The sequence below is a fragment of the Tenebrio molitor genome, chromosome 6 (genome assembly GCF_963966145.1).
Source record: "Tenebrio molitor chromosome 6, icTenMoli1.1, whole genome shotgun sequence".
NCBI classification, from domain to species: Eukaryota; Metazoa; Arthropoda; class Insecta; order Coleoptera; family Tenebrionidae; genus Tenebrio; species Tenebrio molitor.
The window spans coordinates 15,815,516-15,837,482 of NC_091051.1; the positions used below are offsets into that span (position 1 = coordinate 15,815,516).

The following is a 21,967-nucleotide window of genomic DNA, read 5'->3' on the forward strand; positions in this document are numbered from 1 at the left end:
CTCGTGTTTTACTCCGAAGCGTCTGTCTTGTTCAGATAAATTAATCTCAGGTCACGACGATCAAAAGGTCCCCGCGATAAAGTCTTCAGCATCGCTTGACTCGCATCACTGTCGACGCCGTCAACATGCTAAAACTACTATTTCTCCTTCTCTTCTATTTGTGTTCGGCTTCTGCTTGTTCGCGAGAACCCAGTATTTACCACTCGAAAGTCCAAAAACTGAGAGGTGACAATGGCTTCCAAATCCGAATCAACGAAAATCCCGAAAAATACGTCCCCGGGAAAGTGTACACCCGTAAGTAGCAACCCACTTGTCGCCAGCTCAATCTGGTTTTTGTTATGTGCTAGTTTACTTGATGGGTTCAAGAACTTACAATAAATTGCAACATTTCAAACGGTTCACTGTCAATGTGGAAGCCGCCAATGAACCTGGAAACTTTTCTCCGCAACGAGTTGGAAGCTTTCAGTTGTTTGGCGACTCGATTTCTAAATTTAACGAGGAATGCGTAAATACGATATCAGAAAGCAACGATTTACCCAAAACCGAGGCCTTCTTCATGTGGGCCGCGCCTCCACCGGGCTCCGGTTGTGTCACATTCAAGGCCATGGTTTTGGAGGATTCGACTCACTGGTACGCTGACGAGGGAAATCTTACCAAAACGTTCTGCGAGCAGACGGCTAAGGATGTGAAGTTTGACGAAAGCGACTGTTGCGCTTGCGACGAGGCCAAATACAGCGTAAAAACTCTCGAGGACGTGTGAACAGCAATTAGAAAAATTGTTTTCAGATAATATTTGAGGGGATTTGGTCGAACAAGACCCACCCGAAAGATTTTCCGTTTTCTCTGTGGTTAACCCACTTTTCTGATGTCATAGGAGCTTCGCACGAGAAAAATTTTAGTTTTTGGGGAGAAGGACAAATCGCTTCCGAGGGTTTTAGGAGTTTGGCAGAATGGGGCTCGGTGCGACTCATGGAGACGGAGTTGAGGGCCAAGAGCAAGTATTTGAGAACTATTATCAAAGCCGCCGGGTTGTGGTACCCAAACGTCAATACTAACACCTCTGCTAACTTCAAAGTAGATCGCCGTCACCATCTCATATCCTTGAGCTCCATGTTTGGTACGAATTGTCTTTTTATTTGCCAAAGATGGAAATAAATCGTTTCAGGTCCATCTCCGGATTGGGTCGTTGGCGTGAATGGATTGAACTTGTGTCTTAAGAACTGTTCGTGGATCGAAAACTTGGTGGTAGATCTATTTCCCTACGACGCCGGAACTGACAACGGCATCACCTACATGGTTAGTATTTAACTTTGATCTTACAATTCTTCCTAACAATGACGACCAGTCTCCCAATTCCGAAACCAAACCGAGAGAAAGAATGTATCGCATCACTACAACTTACCCCGAAGACCCCAGATCACCGTTTTACGATCGATCCAAAAAAGAGATGATACCTTTGGCTAAATTGTACTTAAAACGAGAAAAACTCATTCCGAAAAACTGCGATGAAGACTTTCTGACTGCCCAACTCGACGTCAGTGAAAACACCGAAGAAGTCAGCAGACGTAACTTTCTTTTCTGATTCTAAACGTCATACTGACACCAGATTTTAGCTGAGTGTGCCGTAACGGACTACAACCAGTGGAGTGAATGTTCTGTTACTTGCGGCAAAGGTCTGCGAATGAGAAGTCGTGAGTATCGCATGCCTCAAAAAGCCAAGATGTTCCAGTGCAACCGCCAACTAATCTCCAAGGAAATGTGTGTGGCAGCAGTTGCAGAGTGTGACAGGTAAGATCAAATCAACCATCTTGACTCTCTACTTATCGGTATAGCAGTACCAACGCGACCGATGAAGATTCCATCGAGGACGTACCCCTGGATGACAACCAAGGAATCTGTGCTACATCTCCTTGGGGTCCATGGTCCGAATGCTCAGAGTCTTGCGGAGTCGGTTTTAAAATGCGAACCAGACTCTTTATCGATCGCATGGGAAGAAAGAAATGTCCGCATATAACAACTGTTGAAAAAGAAAAATGTATGGGACCTCCATGTACTGCCGAGAATACAGAAGTTGCAGATCCGATGTGTCCCACAACGCAATGGAGTGACTGGAGTCCTTGTAGCGCGTCTTGCGGTAGAGGTGTGAAGCTGAGAACCAGATTATTGCTGGTGGAGCCAGGATTGCAACAGAAATGTAGTTCAAGGGTTGAACTTGTTCAGCAAACTCCTTGTATGGATACTCCGGATTGTACTATCGACATGGCCACTGCTAAAGGTGATCACAGCTCGTGAATTTTAAGTAGCAAATTAAACATTTCTTGTGTAGTTATTTGTATGCAAGAAAGTGAAGCGGGACCTTGTACTGGATACTTCAATCGTTGGTACTTTGAACCGAGAAAACTCATGTGTGTTCCATTTATTTATGGAGGGTGTCGGGGAAACCGGAACAATTTTTTGACAGCGCAAGAATGTAACGATGCTTGTCGGGTAGTCAGAGGTAAATGATCTTGATCTGCTTAAATTTGTCAAACGCAAAAAATGTTTTTGTAGATGCACTCGGAGGAAGCGCGAATGGAATTAGTTCGAATCCTTCAGCAGTACTGTCAAGTACTGGAGATAATAATCCACCAGTAGATTGTATGGTTTCTGAATGGTCAAACTGGTCTGCATGTAGTGCCACTTGTGGTCTCGGTACCTCTGAAAAGTTCAGAATGATCAAAAGGCCTGCTGAAAATGGGGGAAGACCCTGTCCATCGAAGCTTGTCAAAAGGCGAAGATGTCGAGGACCACCTTGCTTTTAAATAATTCTTTCTTATTCATTTTTGTTTATATTCATCCAGAGATAAGAAAACCTTCATATAAGCAAGTTATGGTTAGCATTACATTTCCAACGAGTCTTGGTTTTGATTACTCTGGACTTTGCATGATAAACAATGAAACTTTAGATCTAGATGTTATTCTAATGAGTTGTTATTATCTCTAATCGCTAGTGTTGCAATAAATGTGAGCATTTCTTCACAACTGCGTTGATATCCAGTGCAAAGTACTGAAGACGAAAATAAAACCACTTTTATTTTTGTGCGATCCGTCTAATTCCCGCCATTATTTGATAGATTGAGAATTGGTGACGTTTAAGTGTCACAAATCTGTGATACCAACAGAAGATAAAAGTTCGGAAAGTTCCTAGTAATCAAAACATTCACCAAAGAAGTTTGTTTATGTGCGGCAAAATTTGTATCTAATTTACATTTAAAAATGAAAACTTGCCTATTCTGCAGAAACACCCGTATTTTTAATATTCACAATGATTACGGTAATAGTAGTCACACCGCAAAAGATGATATGTTACAATTTTTTGGTTACCAGGTGAGTAAAAGAAAGCTCAAAGTTGAAAAGACTATGTATCGTTTTTACACTTTAAAAGTGATGATAGTAAATGTAATGACTAAATACAGATTTCCAGTTTCGTGGTAAATCTCTCTAATACGTTAAATTATGCAGATTGAGAGTCACTTGAGACCGGACGATGCTATTTGTAACCTGTGCATGAACATCATGGACAATGTAGCTAAACTGAAGCGTCGTTTGCTACCTTTAATATTTCGCTCAGAACCTACATACATGGAAGACTGTAAACCCATCAATTTCGGTAAAAAGTGGGACGTTTTTGCGTCCATGAATTTCGAAGAAGACAACGATCCGTTTTTTGGATCCAGAAGTCCCACACCTAGCAATCTTCTTAAATGTAAACGCGTAGTACCTTATGAAAGTCCGGTAGAAATGAAAATTGCAGAAATTGAGCGTCATCGCAGCTTAAGTAAAAAAGTTGTGTACAATCAGGTTTAGTTTTGATATTATTCCTTTTCTTAGGTCGTATGAGTGCAGCTAGATCTGACGCTGACAGCGAGATTGTTAATGCTTTTTCGCAAAAGCGCCCCAAGAGAAAGAAAAGAGGGCACAATTGGTCGCGGCGGAAAAATGGGAGGTACTCTAGGCTGAGCAGTGATACTCGAAAAAGTGCTGCAAGTACGTCTACAAGGAGATCTACGAGATCAAGACCAATTAGCTCAATCTCTGTGATGAGTACAGAATCATACGAGAGTTTTTACCCGCCTGCGGTAGAATCATCTTCACCTATTACTGTGACATCAGAAAAAAACAGTTTAAGATATCTTGATGGATGTTTACAAAATAAGAGGACCAGATCTGTATCAAAGCAACAAGAAGAGGAAATCAGAATGTATTTTAAGGAAGATGAATTGCATCAATGCGCTGAAGATCGATGCACATTTATTTGTGAAGATATTGACTTGATGGCACAGCATAAAATTATGAGGCATCAACAATTGGCTCTCTTTTGGTGTAATTATTGCGGCAAAAAATATACGTCCAAGTGAGTATTAAAATTTTCAAAATGTGCGATTTTTACTTGTTTTTTGTTTCAGTGGTGATCTAGAAATACACAAGAGAACACATTCAGAACAATACTCATGTGTGATATGCCACAAAGAATTTTATTTTGATCATGATCTTTTGCAACACTGGCAAGAGCACGTGAAAAAATCAGTTCCTTGTAAATTTTGTGGAAAAAGATTTGTTGATAAGAATATATGCAATAGGCACCAAAAGAATGTTCATAAAAGAAATGTTCCCAGCAGAATAGACTATAATAAAAGTAGCGAAAGGAATAATACTCAAAGTAAAGATTTTGAGGTGAGAATTTTAGTACAAGATACAAGCAGTATATTGGCCGTGTAAGGAGTAAGAGGCAATATTGTTCAAGAACCATTTCAAGTGTCTTCAACTTCGAAGAAGTTAAAAAACAAAGAATATCACAGTTTATAGTATTTTATGTTAAAAAGTTATTAATTTTTCAAACAAGTAAAAATATGTTAAATATGTTTGATTTTTAATGTGTCAAACTCTGCCAAGTTACGAAGCTAAAAGTATTTTTTGTTTGTTTATATTTCCAGCAGAGTTTGGTACTCTATTCAATATTAATTAATAAAATATCAAATTTTGTTCAGATCAGAAAACTATTTTTTTTTTTGTTGGAAGTTTTTTTTTAGTTTTTAGCATTATCTTTGTAAATATTCATATCTCAAACGTTTTTCATTATTTCATTGACTTGTTAGATGATTTTGTGATACTATTTTTAATAAAAAAAAACTTAAGGGCAACAGAAGTATTAATCAATCCTTCATCCTACGTTCATATTCCTAAAAAAATTCGTAGATGGCAATTTTGTGCGTAGCTATTAAGCGTTACCTATTGCGCTACGTGATCGTGTTTCACGAATTCGTTCCACTAATTGGTAAAATATGCTTTAACAGAATATTTTTAACGAATGGCGTTAAAAAGATGCTCAGAATACATACATAATAATTTCCATAATTTGTTATAAACTTTTGTTTAAGACCAAAAATGTCTAGGACACTTAACGTAATATATTTTATTGCATATAGAATGATGTACTAGTCTTATACGCTAGGAAAAAAGTATTCTGCAAAAGGCTGAAAAGATTAATTTTTTTGCAATTTCAAAATTATGCAACCAATTTTACGCTTAAAGGGTGTCTATTTTTGTATGCTTTACGTTACGTCTGAGATTGTAAGTTAAGTTTACGTTACGTTCATGACAGCATCATGAGATTCATGATCATGGAGATTCGAGATTGCGCAATTGTTGCATTTATTGCTTTGTTGAGGTATGTTGAGGTACACTCGCTGGTAAAAAGTAGGTGACTGGGTGTGCTAATGGTATTAAAAATTCATGGATATCATTTTGTTTCGCTCATTTATTGTAATAATTTAACAAATACAATGTTAATGTAATTCAATTTTAAAATCGACAAAACCATTACAGTTGAGTAAGGTTATGTTTTTGTATGCTTTACAGACGTTGAAAAACCTGCTGCGATGGTGAAAATAGGTCTTCAAATCAAGGCAAACTTGGAACACGTCGAAGAACTCTACACCAACCATCCAAATTACACATTTTTGTTAAAGCTAAAATGTCTGAATTGTGGTGAAACATCAGAAAAATGGCATGGAGTGACTGAATCTGATACATTCCAAACAAAAACTGGAAAATCTGAGACCCATTACTTGGCCAAATGCAAGCTCTGTGGCAGAGAGAACAGTTTAGATATCATAGAGGGTAGCAATGGTAATTTTCTTGTGGGGTGCTATGACAAACTTTTTTTCTCAAGTTGATTCTAGATAAATACACCAATGAAGATCAAGAAAAATTCAAAACTATTGCAATTTTTGATTGTCGTGGCATCGAACCCATCGAGTTCTCAGCAACTGAAGGTTGGATTGTTAAAATTGAAGAAAGTGGTAAAGTGTTCGATGGTGTTGACTTGAATGAAAATGAATGGGTTGACTATGATGATAAAATTAAAGAATCTGTAGGCATTTACGATCTACAATCGCAGTTTATTAAGATCAAATAAAATAATAAAAAGTATCACACTAATTTAAAACCCAGCTTGGGAATATGCAACATTTCTTTTTTACTTGAATATATATATAATTTAGTGAGATAGTAAATGAGTTTACTAATTTTACACATATACAATTTGTGCAGCATTGATTTATAAAATCATGTACATACAGGGGTGTCCATAAAAATTTACAGTAAATAAAAATGTACATTATTAACCACCAAATCAAATTAGGAATGGTTTTTCTGGAGATTTTGCCAATATCTACGCACTTTATTGCACACTTAGTAACGTGAGATATTTGATTTCTGTGTTTTGGAACATTTATAAAGCTCAATAAAAAAACAAAAGTCTTTCCTGGTGACTTGCAGAAAGCATGTGCCATCCCCTCTTTATACTTAAGTACTGGAGGATCGCACGTATGCAGATAATGAGACCTGAAACAAATCCAATTGCGTAAAATTTTCACTTGCAGTTTTTTATTTTACCAAAAGTCATTATTAACCACCACAGCCAGCTATTGTCTTTTGAAGCTAGATCAGTAGAATGCTGCACAATGAATGTCCACTTTGCTAAGGATAAACCAAAACCAGATAACGCGCCGTATCTTGACGCGATCGTGTGACAAAAGCACATTAACAACAAAAACCCAATCCAATTAAAAATGAAGGCGACTGAAATTTAAAACATCAGCAATAATTTTTATTGACCAGTGAGAATAGCTACCGAAAAATGCGATATAAAACATGAAGTCTGTGCCTAATAAACTGGTATCGACATCTTCATTTGCTTCATTTTCAATTGTCAGAATCCTCTGTCCTGAAGTTCTATACTGGGAAAGCTTGAAAAGGCAGTGTTATGTCAGTATTGATTTTTTTTATATTTCCTCAATCTTCAGTCTTACTCGAGTCGGTGGGATGGCATTTATGGGCACGTTCTGTTCTTCAAGATTTTTTTCTCTTTGCACCTCCTCATAAGTGGGTAGTTTGGTTGTTTTTGTGGCAACTTCATATGGCGGAGGTGCATAAAAATCTGGCTTGGGCGGTGGAATGTCATCACTAGAGGAACTAGTTGGTACAAAACCAATAGTTGGAACTGTGGTAGCAAGTCTCTGGCTGTGATCAACGACAATTTCCGGGGGAGTAATCTGGAAATGTGTCAGTTCAACATAAGGACCCAAAACACGGACAACTAACCGTCTCGCTTTGACCGTTCGGTTCCGATATCGCTGGCTCCATTTTACTTCGGTTCATCTACTGTTTACTTGGGAAACGGTGGTGCATGCACGATAATTTCGAAAACTTACACCTTATTACACGGCATCCATTTTCGTCGGACGTCAAGTCAACGCTTACCAACATATCACGTAGAGTCGTAGACGCAGCGTAGGCCCAGTGTGCGCAACGGACATGAGTCGCACCGTATCGCGGAAAAATTCATGACAAAACAAGCATTGCGCTGCAATGACGCATTCATTTACACTTTATCACGACATTCTCCTTTATTATAATGCAACTTTATTATAGGTTAGATTTAACAATCCCACAACGGAGTAATCTCGTACTGCGGTTAGAGAGGAGCGAAGTTCCCCACACCGCCGTCAAAGCGTGCCAGTCTAGTAGTAAAATTTGAGTAAAAACGCAACAGTTGACAGTTTTGTTTCGGAGGGTGAATGCGTATTGTGTTAACGTACCGCGTGGTACGTTTGTTGATTTATGAAAAGTACAAATGTTGAAAAAAGTTTGCATTTTCTCCGTGTAAACAAATTCGAAGCGCAATTCTGTGATTGTTTTTTTACAAGTGTCAGTAAAATTCAAAACAGTTGAAAATCAACAAGAGCGATTGTTTGAAAACTTGTTTGTTGTGCTTCAACTATCGGAAAACTACAATTTGTCACGGATTAATCAGTTCGGGACGTCTCTTCGGCATTATCAAGGTATTTTTCTTTTATTATCAACGCAAATAACATTCGTCATTCGATTGTTTACATCACCGCCGACTTGGTCAACTTTTATAATGCCCATGTGAAAAATTTGCGTTACTCCATTTCGATGTATATTCATAAGGATTTCTATTAATGCTTGCTCTGTTGGGTTCCTTGCTCTGCTAAACTCTCTATTCTGATTACTCCGAACCAGCTGGCCCATATCGCAAAATTTCGTAGCACCTGTTCGGCAAACTTCCGGTTGGTGCCCTCCAGTTTCCCGAAATTGATCGCAACTTTGGGCCGATCGGTCTCAGGGTCGAACCTTCGAAGAACCTGAAACACGCACATGTGACATAATTTTCTAACGAAATTCCATTCGCCTCGTGATTGTGTTGTCGACACGTAATGTTCTTTTGCAGTCATATAATTTATTTTTAATTTTTTTTCGAGAATGACAAATATTTTTTTTAGATTTTTTGAAAAACGAGGTCCAGGAAGCGAGCTCTTTGAAGCTGAGAAGATGAAACGACGAAAATTGTGGCACCGGTGCGAATTCACTCGATCGCCTCTGATGACATTAAGAGACATCCTTTACCATTTTTTAATTTACCGTTGTTAATTACATTCTTTTAGTCAATTTCCGGGAAAATCCGTTATCTCAGTTTGCTCAATGGTGAATCAAGAGTGATTATGTTTTGAAACACACCTGTAATTACTTTCATTGCTTTTGATTATTGCAGCAGTGGCGTAGGGGCGGTGTGGGTGTCATTGTGTGATTTTAGCCGTAGAAAGTCGCTCCGTTAGTGACAGTAACTTACTCCAGTGTTACCTACACGGTTAGGTTAAAGGTTACCAAGTTCCTCTAAGAATTAACCTACTTCAAGACTCTATCGATCTAGACAAAGTTTATTAGCGCTCATAGCTGCTATTTTCGACCATTTTATGTCGTGACCTTTAATTAGCAAACTGTAAACTTGGCGATGATGGATATCTGTGTCGATATTTTTAGAGTTTTTGCCACGAGAGAGTGGTCGATTTTTATTGGAACAATTATTATACGTCTACGGTTTAATTTATAAGTCTGCGGTAAAATTAAAACGTGCAAGACGACCAAAAAAAACATCTCACGTCCAACACGGCGGAATGAAATTAGCCCCGAGACTACGTCTACTGGAATTTTTAACATTAGTTCGCATAAACCTATGGAATAACGGAAGCCATAAATCTCGGGTGAGACCCTCAAGGATCTAAGAACTCGTCTTATAACACTTTAATCTATTCCACCGATGAATAATTCGTCACATTGCAAAAATCTCAGGGTAATTGAGCTTTAAATGTGACGAAAATGTCAAACTCCTACTTTCCATGTAATAAAAGCGAATTTATGTATGAGCGGTCAGTCGTGTTTTGTAATTCGCACCGTGATTGGATTACTCAACAGATGAATGAGTGAAGAAGATCGCCATTTGTTACAATTATTCGATCAACATCGAGATCGAAAGTCACTTCACAAAATAACTCCTCACAGTTTATTACGTACTTAATTGAAAGTCGATCGGTTCTGAAATGGTGTTAATGCAATAACCGCGATGGACACCTACTTTGCGTCGTTAATTTAACACAAACACATGCGTGTAAAACATTAGCCATTGTGTTCAAAAGTAGGTTAAAGTTTTTAAGTACCTGCCGAAATCCTCAAATAGAATTTCAAAATGAAATCTATCAGATTTCTGTGACTAATCTGGATCGAATCTGCGACATCGACACAAATTGTGAAAGATCAGACTGACAGACAGAATAGACACCCTCCCAGTTTGAACATTAAAGTTGCGTGCAATACAAACACAACCGATCAATCACTAACAGATGGTTCCTAATTGTCGGTTGTCGGATCAACTGATTTGTGTAGGTCGTGGCCAAAAAGGAGGAAAACCAGGCAAGAACGAAACAATTACTGCAAACCTACATCGAGGATAATTATTCGAGACTTTATCTCCCAGCTATTAACCATGTTGTTTTTGTCGTGTGACAAACCGAACAGTGAAATGGACCGATTTGTATATTTTTAACCCAAAGACAAAACCTGGATAATCAGTTGTGGTGAAACCTTTTAGTTGCATCAAGTAATAGACGTCGAAGAACGAAACTAGAAACTGTAATGTGCAAACACGGTTCGTGCTTACCAGACACCACCTACGCTATTTTTAACGGTTTGTCAAAATATTATCACCGAAGAGTGATAATGATTGCGGGCACAATGACTTCACCTTAAAAGGTGCGCATTCAAAGATGACGTTCCCCTTTGTTCATGAATAAGGCAATCGCAGGCTAGTGCTAATTAACGTCTTAGGAAATTAGTGTCGTAATAATTCTCGAGCCTGGAGTTTATTCTATAAATATAGACGTGGAGGGGTTGGCGCTCTTCGCACATATTTTTCCTAATGTTTGCCTCAACTGCGACGAAATGAGGAAACTCTAGTAATGATCTCGTAATCGTATTTGTTATCGCCGCAATTTTTGGTTAACCATTTAACGGTGAATTGTCAATTTACAGAAACCCGTTTAGCACACTGGCCAGCTCGCCCATTGTTGTGTGTGGTGGGCGACCTTTCGTCCGGATTTGTTGTTTTTCTAATGACCCAATGTTTACCGTCGTGATCTTGTCGCAGATTTGGAACAGATCTCTTCTCGTCGTTTCCTGTATCATTATGTTTATTGATCGCGTCTCCAGGTCACATGTCGGCAAAAAAAAATCGACTCGCTCGTTAATTACGACCCACAAGAATCGGCATCTGTTCATTTTTGACCTAAATTTCTTTCAGCTCAAATGTTGAACGAAACAGTAACATAAACCTTGTCTCGCAAAAAATTCCTCGAGGTCGGCACTCTCCAATCGTTCGTAACAATGTTTTGTGGTTATTTATAAAGTTCGTTTCGATCGGTGATGAGAGGATGAATTCTCCGATGAGTCATCACACCCTTCAGATTATTTCTCTTCTTCTTGAGATTAACGACGGTGACTCAAAGGCATTCGTTACACATTTGGAAACTTCGTGGACATGCCGACGGTCCGGCTTAATTGTTTTTTAAATGGGAAACCAGTTGGGCGAGCGCAATTTTGACAGAAAAATATTCCACGTGGAATTGTCACGTTTGTTCAGTTCATGACGGTAAATTCACGTCGATATTCACCCGTCATCCGCATTTATTTTATAAATAGAACCTTTTATGACTAAAATAGTTCCCGGCTTATCATCCTCTGCACCCGATTTCTGTTCTTCCCTCGATTCGTTTCAGCCATCCTGTCTGTCTGTCTGTCTGTGTTTCGTTTAATAATCTTTTATCCGACCAATTAATAATGTTACGTATATAATTTTTGGCGCTATTCAAGTTAAAAGCCCAATTAGTTCAGGTCTATTAAAAGAGAGCAACTACCTTTTAATTATTTTTTTTTAGCTGTGAAAATTGATGGTACCCACCAAGTAATTAATCTTCCTGAGTGTTTAACTGAACATGTAGATCCTTAATGATCGTCCGTTAATTTTATGTAATCACTTTATGATCAATTAGATACAATTGACTAGAAAATAACTAGGTAGACGGTGATGATGGGGAAAAGAGTTAAAAAACAATGGCTTGTCGATGCACGAGTTTCACATTAATTTCATTTGGCGAATGCAGTAAATGTGTCAGTGCAATTTTTTAAATGAAATTAATCGCAACTTTCCAGTAGTGCATACACATGGAATAATCGAGCAGAATTTTAGCAGGTTTTTTTGGTGTCAAGTTAAATTTAGCAAAATCAGTTTTGAAATGAATAATAAAATATAAGCCGTTAAATGTTATTGCACACAATTTCCATTTTAGTGCCAACACTTGTCGATAAAAACCGTTCGAAATTGGATATTTTTCACTAAAAAACAGACCGACATGTTTGTGTCGATATTTTACAATTTACGAAATTCATATGCTGAAACTGAAATAGATCACTACGATCTGGTTATAAATTATTTCTGAAGTGTGATGTGGTGGTGTTAAAGTTTTTATTGAATGTTTACGTGCTTCATAAAAAAAGCGGCGGAATTTTCTTTTTTATGCGTCAATACAGTTTAAAAACTTCAAAATTTTGCACAATGTGAATTCCAGTGTGACCTGAATTCAGGATGACTCGGTGTTTCTGGCTTTGACCGAATTTCAGCAGGTTGCGGCAAGAATGTCAAACCAAAATTTTAAATAGATTCCAGGAAGTTGGAAAGGCAAATTTATCTTCCGGTTGGCTCTCCTGAAACCAATGAAAAGCGAGAGATTGGTCTTAATCAACAGAACCAACCCTAAACTGCCTCAGGTAGTTACCCCAAAGCAAACAGTTTTTCATCTCGTTTACTAGAGCAGTTCGCTCAAGATAGTTCAGTTGAACAGTTCGTCTAGTGATAGGTACTCGATAAAGTTAGACACAAAATGTATGAAAAAATTGCAACAAGAAAGGTAAGACCGTTCGGAAGTTGAAGTACAACGAATTTGTTGCTGTAGTTGATGGATGTTTATTGTTTTGTCGAAAGCGTTTAAGCATTTTTTTAAAAGAAGCTGTTGCACCTTGCAGGATGACTAAGTTTTTCGGGGGGTTGTTTGTTATTTTTTTTTTTTTGTAAGACCGTTACACGTGATGACATATAAAGTTATTAATGGAATTGTTTGCCATGATTTTTTCTTAAAATAGAATGATCGATAAAAGACGAAACTATACGCAACAGGCAACAGGTTTATTAAATTCTAAAACAAGCAGACGTTATTGAAAAATAAACTGGATGGGTCGGTTCTAAAAAAAATGTAAAAAAGATTTTTTTTTAAGTAAGTATGATTAACGCAACATTAAAACCTATATTAATTAATTTTTAATTATCTGTTCGAACAATTATGCAGTTGTAAGTAGAAGCAGAACTGTTTAATTTTTTTTTGTATAAAGTTTTTGAAAATGCGTGTTGATTTTGTAAACTAGACTTGGATTCGAGTAATTAAGAGAATCTTGATTTTTGCGTATTACTTCCTACTTACCTAAGAAATCAAGTAATTTTGAAAAATTCACCCTCAAAAATTTAGTTTTTAGTTTACAAAAGTCCCAATAACAGAATTTAATTTCAACTTAAAAAAAAATGAACAAAACATTCTTAATGAAAACGGTAATTTTACGTATTAACAAGCGGACGAAAAGTAACTCTTTTTCGGGTGCTGACCGTGGCGCCATCTGTTGATCTGTTTAGTAAGTTAGCAACGAAACCGACAAAACCAATAATTGTTCTGTCACCATAAATTATGTAAATAAGTAGCTAATTATATTGCAAATACTGAAAAAAAAAATAGTTAATATGTAAATATTAATAAATGTATCTATTTGAAAAAGGTAGATACAAAATAGATTTGTAATTCTTCCAATGATGTTTCTTGCTTTGTAGTTGTGCGGTCGCCTAAAAAATTTAATGTGCACCTTTGTCAAAAAGTGCCCTTTGTTCTCGCCTGTTTTAAGCCTCGGCTGCGCCTCGGCCAGAAAACTCACACTTGGACAAAAAAAATGCACTTTTTAGCCTTGACATCTACACAAATATTATAACCATTATGCTAGGCTGTGATTAGAAAAAATATTTCTCATGGTATCTTTTTAATATTATCATTGATCGAAAGCTCATTCAGTGTTAGTGAATTGTTCACTTATTGACAATAATTCTTCCCTTAAAATACTTTAAGTAAAGTCAATTTAGAAAAGTAAAGTTTCCAGGTAGGTATATACAGTGGTACTTGGCAATAATTCACATTACCACACTTAAATCATTACATTTAATGATAAGTATACATAGATGCTGAAACGAATACTTAAACTTGAAGGTTTAGTAAAATCTCTTTTATTGCTATTAAACCAAGTAAGCAAGTAGTTCTCTTTTATGTCGGGTCAAATGATTGTCTTCACCCTTATTATGATCTTAATCACGAGAATTCAACTTGCCTCAATTTAAAGAATATGCGCACTTACACCGGAGTTGATCTACAATGGTAAAAATATTAGATTAGGTTTTAGTCCTGTCACCGGTTAAAATTTTTCGTTAAAGTTATTTTTCGAACGTCCTGATTTTTGGTGATTGTCTTACAAAAACAACGAACTAGTATTTAACGTTAACGGGAGGAGCTAACTGTGTATTTTTTGTCGCAACTGCCCATGCGAGAATTTCAGGTGATGGGAATTCAGTCATTGTAGCAGAAAAGTTGTAGAAATGTGTCGCGTTCCAATAAATTTATTTTGAGTTTTTGAGTAAATGGTGACGTAAAGTGAAACGTAATTTTGGGTGCTCCGTAAGAAATTACTTTTTGGAGAGTATCTGTGTAGGTCATAGTACTGTTAAATTTTCCAAATGAGTTGTACGGAATGTTATCATCGTGCTCGTGTATTTGTTTAGTTCTTTTGATAACAATTAAATATTTTTGTAAACTCACTGGGATGCCCGACATGTGCTTGTGAGAAAACTCCAACCAGACAATGCAACATTAACAAAAGTGTAATGCGTTACGCAAAGAAGGCCGTGTGAAAGACCTCCACGACCATTAAACGTACAATTTCTAACATAAGAACTCGATTTTTTTTCCGTCCAACAACCGGAAGCAGATGAAAGTCCGTGATTGGAGCGACGCACATTTCGAAACAGATCGTACGTCTTTACTGCTTCACTTTCAATTTCCATAAATCTTTGCATTTTTTCGAGCAATCGTTCTTTTTATTGTTGTTGGTTTACCGTCGCGGAACAGGTGTCCGACACATGTCTCAATTACTCTCCATTACAGCGAAATCCAATTGAATAATAAATTTTATTCGCCGTTAATTAACCGACAATAATACCCACTTCTTATCGGACTCGTACGATATTTTTGGACTGTCGATTTTAATTAGAAAGTTTCGAGAGTTGAATTTTTGCGTTTTCACGACTCGGCTCCGATTCGAAGCGAGAAAAATTCTCTGCCTCTTTTTGTCTCCCTACGATATAATTGATTTCATTGAAAGTCACAAAACATGTTTGAAATATTACCGGTTTATAAATTTTCCAAGTATTTTGTCGATGCTATCCCAGGAATTCCGCACTTAATCGGTGGCGTTATTGCGACGAACTTTGTTCAATTGCTATCGGTAATCGCCTTTGTGTAAGGCGAAGCGTGTACCTGAACCCGGCGATCTTGCAGGGAAAAGAGATTAAATTCTCAACAATAACGAATTTACGGCTGTGAATACCTTGAAATACTTTTGCCATATAAGAAGTTGCTCTCTTTTCGAAATATTTCCAACTTACGTTTTTATTGTCTCAAACAATGACAGTAAACTAATGTTTTATTTTTTTTGCAGGTTTCACAATGGACTCTCAAATCCACGAGAAGTCATAGTACAAGCACAATCGCTGCGGTAAGAAATAGATTTTTATACAGTAAAACCTCTCAACAACGGACACAATGGGGAATCTTTAATTGTCCGTTGTAAGGAGGTGTAATTTTTTTATTCACAATTTATGACAGTTTCCGAAATACATTTCTTTACAGTTGTCGACAAACTTAGTCCTCGATTTCTATTAAGTGTTTACATTCCTGCAAAGTTATCTCACGGCTAATTGTAGCGAGGGTAGACATGTCATTGTTGTTTTTTTGATAAGTTAATTACATTTTTTCGAAATAACTTCATTTTTATCTGTTGTAATCGGCATCATGAAAGAGATTTGATTTCAGATGGGCGCGGATTCTTTTTGAAGGCTATGTTTGTGATAAAAATGCAACATCCTTTTTCGTAATTACATATTTTCTACTTTAGTGACCGAATGAAATGCAAGTATTTTACGAGATTCAAACCAGCTGAATGCGTTCTTGCCCAATCAAAACTGGATCTGTGCTGCTCTTGATGAATCAAAATTCATTTGAATAGAAAGTCGTAATTGAGTAAAATTACAATTTTTAAGATCACGAAGGTACCGTCAAGGCAAGGCAGCAACGAGGACGTTAAGACTGGTAATTGAAATTGAATTTTGTGGCTGCGACTGTTTGTGAAAAATCTTGTCTAATTCTGCTTCATTTTTTTGCTGTCAGATGGTGAATTTATGTTGGGTAATTTTCCCCAGAGCCATTCGCCACCGTTTCAGGACGTGACAAGTGTAATTACTTCACGACGGTCCATTTTAATCCTCGTTAACAAGTCCAAATGCGTGAAACTTTCGCCTTCGCCTATAATTATAATCATTCATTAATGGTCGAGTAAATGAACCGTTTTTGCTTTTTGCTGCTCGTGGTCCTTTTTAGTTCCGCCAAATTAATTTTAGAACGTGCAACCTTCCGATGGGTGTCGATCATGTGTATAAATTATGAACCTTTGATAACGGTATCATCGTACAAACGGGATCCCCATCGATTTTTTTTCCTTCGTCGAACCTTTTCCATCGAGAGAAAAAAAACACCCGGGGAAGTTCGTTGCGCTCGGGATGCTGCTGCTGAATCGATGTTTAGCGACCTCGACCATGGAGCCATGACCCGACCTTCCCTACGAGCAAGTTCACCAACTTTTGCGAAAATTCGACGCCGATCCAGTCTGGACTGGAGTGGGAAGCGTCTGACAATGTATACATTGTGCATATATTACATTATAAACAGTAGCGGAGACATGATGTTGTTGTTATATTGGCGTTATTTATAATCCTGTTGAAGGGAGTATAGTTTGGATAAAAAAAAGTCGCGGTCGTTTGTATGCAAATGGCGGACGTTTATGAGAGTTGCATTCTGCGGGTGAAGTTTCGGATGCTCAATTAAGACGATGCCCGTGTCAATTAGCCTTCGGTCGTATCTGTTAGGGTTCATTAGAGACGACCATGGTGTCTTTACCCTGGTTTTATGGTTAATTTCTTGGCGTAATGATAAAGAGTGCGTTCTACCAAGAAACGTTCGCATTAATTACGATTTCAATTACAGTAGTAACGAGAAAGTTTCAATTTGCATAGTCTACATCTACACTAATCAAAGCAGTTATGCGGAGTTGAGACAATTTCAATTACACCTTCAACTGATAGGAATCAGAGACAGTCGGCATCGTAACGTCATTATTTTGCGTGCACTCGTGTGGTTCTTCGATTATTATTCATCATTAAATATATACGTCCAGTTGATTTTTACGGGGGATGTTAAGTGCGTTTCACGCTTTGACTCGACTTAATCGCAGCAAATTAACATTTAAGACTGCTTAATTAAAATATTGTTTATCTGCGGCGATTTGGCAAGTTTAGTTTCTCGGTTTTAGACAATGCGAGTTACGTTGCGTCATGGGAATAATTTTGTAAATTCGGGGATACTTTATCCTTACAGTGAATGAAGTGTCGAAATGAAAATTGCATGTGGGAAGCTGAAGCAGAGCCAAATTCCGAAAGCAACAAACTTAGGAAATCCACATGAATCCCAGATTAAATTAATAATTGCTTCGTTGAATCGTTCGATGGTGAGACATCTATTGTGGACTTGCAATTGTAAGACGTTTATTAAATTTCCCTGCTTAATTTCAATTTATAGCATCTTGGATGCAAAAGCTGTTGTGTGTATTTTTTTGGAATCGTCATAAAGAAACTATTGTTTGATGAAGAAAGTTTCTTGGATTAAGTGAACAGTACGAAATCGTACGTAAATTGTAGTAAAGACACTGAATCGAGTTCACCGGGAAAATCTGCTTTATTAAACCCTTTTATGTAAAACAGCACTGCGGGCAATGCAGGTAGATTATTTTGTACATATCCCGCACCTCTTTGTAAACAAATCCATTATTTCCAGTAGCATTTGTCGTTGTTAGCTTTCCATTTTTGAAATCGGTTTAATTTTTCTCTTGTACTGCATTTAACCGAGAGGAAATTACATTTATTGAGTGCTGAAATTCCATTCGGAAAATTCTTTTAGGTATCTGTATTTATAGATGTGTAAATTTGCAGAAATATATTTTTAGCAATTTATTGGATCGAGACGTAGGTCAGTTTTTTTACTTCCACCTTCCACCGATGAACTATTTTCGAAATAAAAAGTAATAAGTATATAGGCAACCCAGAATACACAACGACAATTATTTGTTATCAGTTTGTATATGTTTGAACATATTTTTTATGAACAAAGTAATTGATGCATATTTATGTTTGTTCGCTTGCAATTAAAATGCCCCTGAAAGTAGTAAACTTGGTTTTTAATTTTAAGTATTTTTCAGTAGGTAAAGAACAATTTTACTACAATTCTTTCTTTAAGTAAATACATATTTTAATACATATGTAGTTAAAAAATAAAATTTAATCTGTAACGTGTAAGTTTTCTAAAACTGCTATTTTCAAATGTTTCATGTTAGAGTACGGTCACAATTAATTTTGTTCAAATAAAAATGGTTAAATGTCATTGAATTCAATTGGATACTCTTGAGATTTTTTATATCGTGATTGGGCGGAGCATGGAAAGATATACAAAAATCTTTCATAAAATAAATGTCAATCAATTCACCGATAAATAAATAAATTCATCAACATAGTGGGCAGGGACACCGTGTACTTTATAAAAAACATCCAAAGATAAAATGTTTGCACCTATCTTATTTCAAGCAGTCGCTATCAATATTTTTTAGTAAAAAGTGCTATTTTTTACGACGTTATTCGTAATGCAGTACGTAAGGCAGTACTGCCTGCTTCCATTTTTGTGTTTTCTTTTTGTAATTACTATGTTTTCTTCTAAATTCAAAACTGACATCTTTTGAGATGAATTTTGTGAGAAAAATATATGTAAGTACAATAAATAGTTATTTATGTACAATAAATAGTTATTTATGGTACTAGTGTGTTAGAAGGCAAAAAACGCAAAACACAGGTAAAGAACGAGTTGAAAACGGTTGGTTTAGTTTTTGTCAAGTGACTTATAGCCGCTAACACACGTGTGCCATACATAATTTTATCCAACACTTCCAGAATATCGTTGAAAAATGATGACAATCGTGATATTTTTATTTGGCAAATTAATTTGATCGACGATGCAAGAATCAGTTCAAGCTTTGATTCCTATTACCATAGCAATTTTTTTTAGATCACTAGTGACTTATATGGCTTTTTGATCACTAGTGGCTTATATGCCACTTTATTTGTTTAAAAATCACGATAGTTATTGAGGTATTGGATGACAACCTTTTCGATTCAAATCTTGAAAATTGTTTTGTTCGGTTTCAACTCGTAATTAGTAATGAAGGATCGAATGAGTAAAATTTGATATTTCCAATTTAAATTTTAGGCAAATAGCCAGATGGGGTCTTAATCTTCTCAGATGGAACCCCACAAACTTTAAATGCGGGAGTAATTATTCATGGAAGTAAATATTGGAACGACTGATTTTCCTGAAGTTGCCTTCATTTGGAGCTGACAAACTTTGTTATTTTACATAAGTGTACGACGCAAATTTTATTATATTTCCTCGTGCTGTCGATAAGTTACCGATCTGTTGCGTCAACATTTGATTAAATATGATAAAATTTCAAGTGTTGTCGTAATATTGCGGTTGTTATATTGTATACCAGATGGCATAAATTGTCACATTCAGACATATAAAATAATCTATCGTTCATCTAGAGAAAGGATGTGTCGATTATGATTGTTATGGCCGAAATAAAATTGTTTTTATGGATATGTGCAGTGTTTTGACGCGTCGTTTGATTGCAGGAAACGACTGTGGACGTCTTTATTAAAGGATAATAAGATATGTACTTATAAATAACAATTTATTCGGAGACCTGAAAACGTGCGCGCTAGTACTACTAGTAGTTTATAATGCAATTACATAGGTACAACCAATACATACTATGATGCAACAATTTGCTTTTACTCCGTATAAGATCAGGACTCGATGAAGATTTAATGTTTGTGAAAGTCCCAGTAATTGGTGACCCAATACTAGATCGCTCTTTGATTATATTTGTACATGTGCGAACAATTACTGTGTTGGCCATTTGCGCAACCTTTATTACCATTCAAATGAGATTGAGTCGGCAATGGGGCTTGCCAGATCGTCCAGATAATTTAAAGCGTTTTCGTGTCCTTTTTTTTAACTTGTTCACTCAGACAGAGTACGCTAAAATTAATTACAGGCCGAAACAATCCTTGAAAGCACTTTGTCTATTTCCAACGTCGATATTTTTACAACTGTGACACATTTCATTGTAAGGTATTAAGCGCTTATTACATAAATTATGTTACAGTCACGGCTATGTATTATAGGTTGGAAAATGGAAATTGTCGTATAATAAATGTAAAATATAACCCTGCAAATCTTTCATCCCAACAAATGCATCCCATTTGCTCCATATATGGAATCAAGGAATTTTATTGTACCTTCGAGCTGCACGATGCAAGCATAATTGATAAAAAAAAGGCACGTGGAAAGAATTCAAAGCTGTTTGTAAAAATAGAAACCACCTATTTAAAAAATATACATACATAGTTGAAAAAAAAAACATTTTTTTTTTAATTTAATAATTAATTTTTTTAACAGCTGAAGGAGAAGAAATTACTATTTTACTGGGAAAAGTGGAAAACAAGATCACCAGAGATTTTTTTATGTTAGAAATTGATCAAGTAGTTGTGATGTTTAAGACCAATAGGAAAAGATATAAACATCATATCGAGGCTGCATTTTGAAATAAAAACGAATATAGAAAGAGCATTCTAAAGCGCATTAAATTTTTATATGATTATACGAGTGAAAAATGTTGGTAATTGATACAATGAAGTAGAGCAAAACTCTTAAACGTAATGAGGTATTTAACGTAATCAAGTTGACTTAATGCGGCATTTTTTTAAACTAGTTTAAAGAGAAATTTATATTTTATCTACGAAACAGTTATTTATGTTATAAGGACGAAAAAGAAAATATTCCGGACAATTTGCTGGAAATTGATAGACGAGGCAAAGGCGAGTCCAGCAACAGCAACGAATCCGAGATACATATTGTTTTCGTCCATGTACCTATCATACTTTATTTTTTAGTCGATTGCAATAAAAATACTCGTAAAAATTTTCATTGCGTGACTTTTGATCCTTAATCATTTTGAAAAAATGCAGGCTATTAAGAACTTCCTTAACAACCCTGAGTGTTGGTGTTATTGACAACTCAACTGTTGTCGATTGTTGAACGTTATTCATTTCTTAACAACATAGCGGACGAAACATATTTTTCGGCCTAGGACGAAAAATAATGCTTTGACGAAAAGATGACGTTTTCGTTCTGATATTCAGACCGAAAAATACTACATACTTTATGATACAATCGACTAAGAAATAATTTTCTACGCAATTAATTCACCTTGTCAGTAATTTTTTTGCTTCCGATTAAGGGTGGTCAGAACTTTTACACCTTATTACATAATTTGCCGCTCAATTTCCAATCTCTAGAGATAATCTTAACGTTTTTCACCTTACCGAATTACATAAACCAATTTTTTTCTGGTGTATTTATTGCATTTTAAAATTACTTGAAGAACTGCCATATAACAAAGCACCTGAATTTTATCTCTATTGTAATCAATC

General features: G+C 36.3%; 5 protein-coding genes across 14 annotated transcripts in view; 4 read left to right on the forward strand and 1 right to left on the reverse strand.

Annotated features, from left to right (window-relative positions):
- On the forward strand, positions 1–3,021 carry fat-spondin (extracellular matrix protein f-spondin). 2 transcript variants are annotated; one of them, XM_069051029.1, is made up of 9 exons: positions 1–294; positions 348–736; positions 787–1,117; positions 1,166–1,296; positions 1,346–1,565; positions 1,614–1,788; positions 1,833–2,275; positions 2,327–2,497; positions 2,551–3,021. In XM_069051029.1, exons 1-9 carry the CDS (start codon positions 126–128, stop codon positions 2,799–2,801), a joined length of 2,280 nt encoding a protein of 759 aa, XP_068907130.1. In that variant the 5' UTR covers positions 1–125; the 3' UTR covers positions 2,802–3,021. The 2 variants fall into 2 exon arrangements, with proteins under 2 accessions (XP_068907130.1, XP_068907131.1); XM_069051030.1 differs by having other exon boundaries at positions 2–294; positions 1,836–2,275.
- Positions 3,022–3,122: 101 nt separating this feature from the next.
- LOC138133216 (zinc finger protein 809-like) lies at positions 3,123–5,174 on the forward strand. Of its 3 annotated transcripts, none has more exons than XM_069051037.1 (4): positions 3,123–3,366; positions 3,502–3,817; positions 3,871–4,393; positions 4,446–5,174. In XM_069051037.1, the coding sequence occupies exons 1-4, from the start codon at positions 3,256–3,258 to the stop codon at positions 4,756–4,758; spliced, it is 1,263 nt and encodes a 420-aa protein (XP_068907138.1). In that variant the 5' UTR covers positions 3,123–3,255; the 3' UTR covers positions 4,759–5,174. The 3 variants fall into 3 exon arrangements, with proteins under 3 accessions (XP_068907138.1, XP_068907139.1, XP_068907140.1); XM_069051038.1 differs by having other exon boundaries at positions 3,170–3,366; positions 3,456–3,817; XM_069051039.1 differs by having other exon boundaries at positions 3,170–3,366; positions 3,464–3,817.
- Positions 5,175–5,575: 401 nt separating this feature from the next.
- On the forward strand, positions 5,576–6,471 carry LOC138133222 (UPF0587 protein CG4646). Of its 4 annotated transcripts, none has more exons than XM_069051058.1 (3): positions 5,576–5,707; positions 5,899–6,168; positions 6,222–6,471. In XM_069051058.1, the coding sequence occupies exons 2-3, from the start codon at positions 5,919–5,921 to the stop codon at positions 6,455–6,457; spliced, it is 486 nt and encodes a 161-aa protein (XP_068907159.1). In that variant the 5' UTR covers positions 5,576–5,707; positions 5,899–5,918; the 3' UTR covers positions 6,458–6,471. The 4 variants fall into 4 exon arrangements, with proteins under 4 accessions (XP_068907159.1, XP_068907156.1, XP_068907157.1 ...); XM_069051055.1 differs by having other exon boundaries at positions 5,662–5,736; XM_069051056.1 differs by having other exon boundaries at positions 5,666–5,759.
- On the reverse strand, positions 6,414–7,957 carry Ndfip (Nedd4 family interacting protein). The gene is made up of 5 exons (XM_069051054.1): positions 7,645–7,957; positions 7,353–7,595; positions 7,175–7,289; positions 6,937–7,122; positions 6,414–6,885 (listed from the first exon to the last, which is right to left on the reverse strand). Exons 1-5 carry the CDS (start codon positions 7,699–7,701, stop codon positions 6,782–6,784), a joined length of 705 nt encoding a protein of 234 aa, XP_068907155.1. The 5' UTR covers positions 7,702–7,957; the 3' UTR covers positions 6,414–6,781.
- A 136-nt stretch (positions 7,958–8,093) lies between these two features.
- Positions 8,094–21,967, forward strand: part of LOC138133218 (fap1 adhesin) — a 48,882-nt gene continuing 35,008 nt past the window's right edge. For 2 of the 4 annotated variants that reach the window (XM_069051044.1, XM_069051045.1), the window contains exons 1-2: positions 8,094–8,384; positions 15,754–15,810. Coding sequence is in view for 2 of the 4 variants with exons in the window: in XM_069051042.1 (XP_068907143.1) it covers positions 19,157–19,180 (24 nt within the window). In the remaining 2 variants the exon portion in view is untranslated. Of the gene's footprint in view, positions 8,385–15,753; positions 15,811–19,018; positions 19,181–21,967 lie in introns of those variants that run through there. The other 2 variants (XM_069051042.1, XM_069051043.1) reach the window with 1 other exon arrangement.

Excerpts from the sequence above, each read along its gene's own strand:
- LOC138133222 (XM_069051058.1), top strand. The coding sequence starts at position 5,919 with ATGGTGAAAATAGGTCTTCAAATCAAGGCAAACTTGGAACACGTCGAA. Across the intron at positions 6,169-6,221 it reads TATCATAGAGGGTAGCAATG|ATAAATACACCAATGAAGAT; the intron begins GTAATTTTCTTG and ends AGTTGATTCTAG.
- Ndfip (XM_069051054.1), bottom strand. The coding sequence starts at position 7,701 with ATGAACCGAAGTAAAATGGAGCCAGCGATATCGGAACCGAACGGTCAA. Across the intron at positions 7,123-7,174 it reads GTTTTATATCGCATTTTTCG|TCGCCTTCATTTTTAATTGG; the intron begins GTAGCTATTCTC and ends TTTAAATTTCAG. Across the intron at positions 6,886-6,936 it reads GTGGTTAATAATGACTTTTG|GTCTCATTATCTGCATACGT; the intron begins GTAAAATAAAAA and ends GATTTGTTTCAG.
- LOC138133216 (XM_069051037.1), top strand. The coding sequence starts at position 3,256 with ATGAAAACTTGCCTATTCTGCAGAAACACCCGTATTTTTAATATTCAC. Across the intron at positions 3,367-3,501 it reads TACAATTTTTTGGTTACCAG|ATTGAGAGTCACTTGAGACC; the intron begins GTGAGTAAAAGA and ends TAAATTATGCAG. Across the intron at positions 4,394-4,445 it reads GGCAAAAAATATACGTCCAA|TGGTGATCTAGAAATACACA; the intron begins GTGAGTATTAAA and ends TTTTTGTTTCAG.
- fat-spondin (XM_069051029.1), top strand. The coding sequence starts at position 126 with ATGCTAAAACTACTATTTCTCCTTCTCTTCTATTTGTGTTCGGCTTCT. Across the intron at positions 1,118-1,165 it reads ATCCTTGAGCTCCATGTTTG|GTCCATCTCCGGATTGGGTC; the intron begins GTACGAATTGTC and ends AAATCGTTTCAG. Across the intron at positions 1,789-1,832 it reads GCAGTTGCAGAGTGTGACAG|CAGTACCAACGCGACCGATG; the intron begins GTAAGATCAAAT and ends TTATCGGTATAG.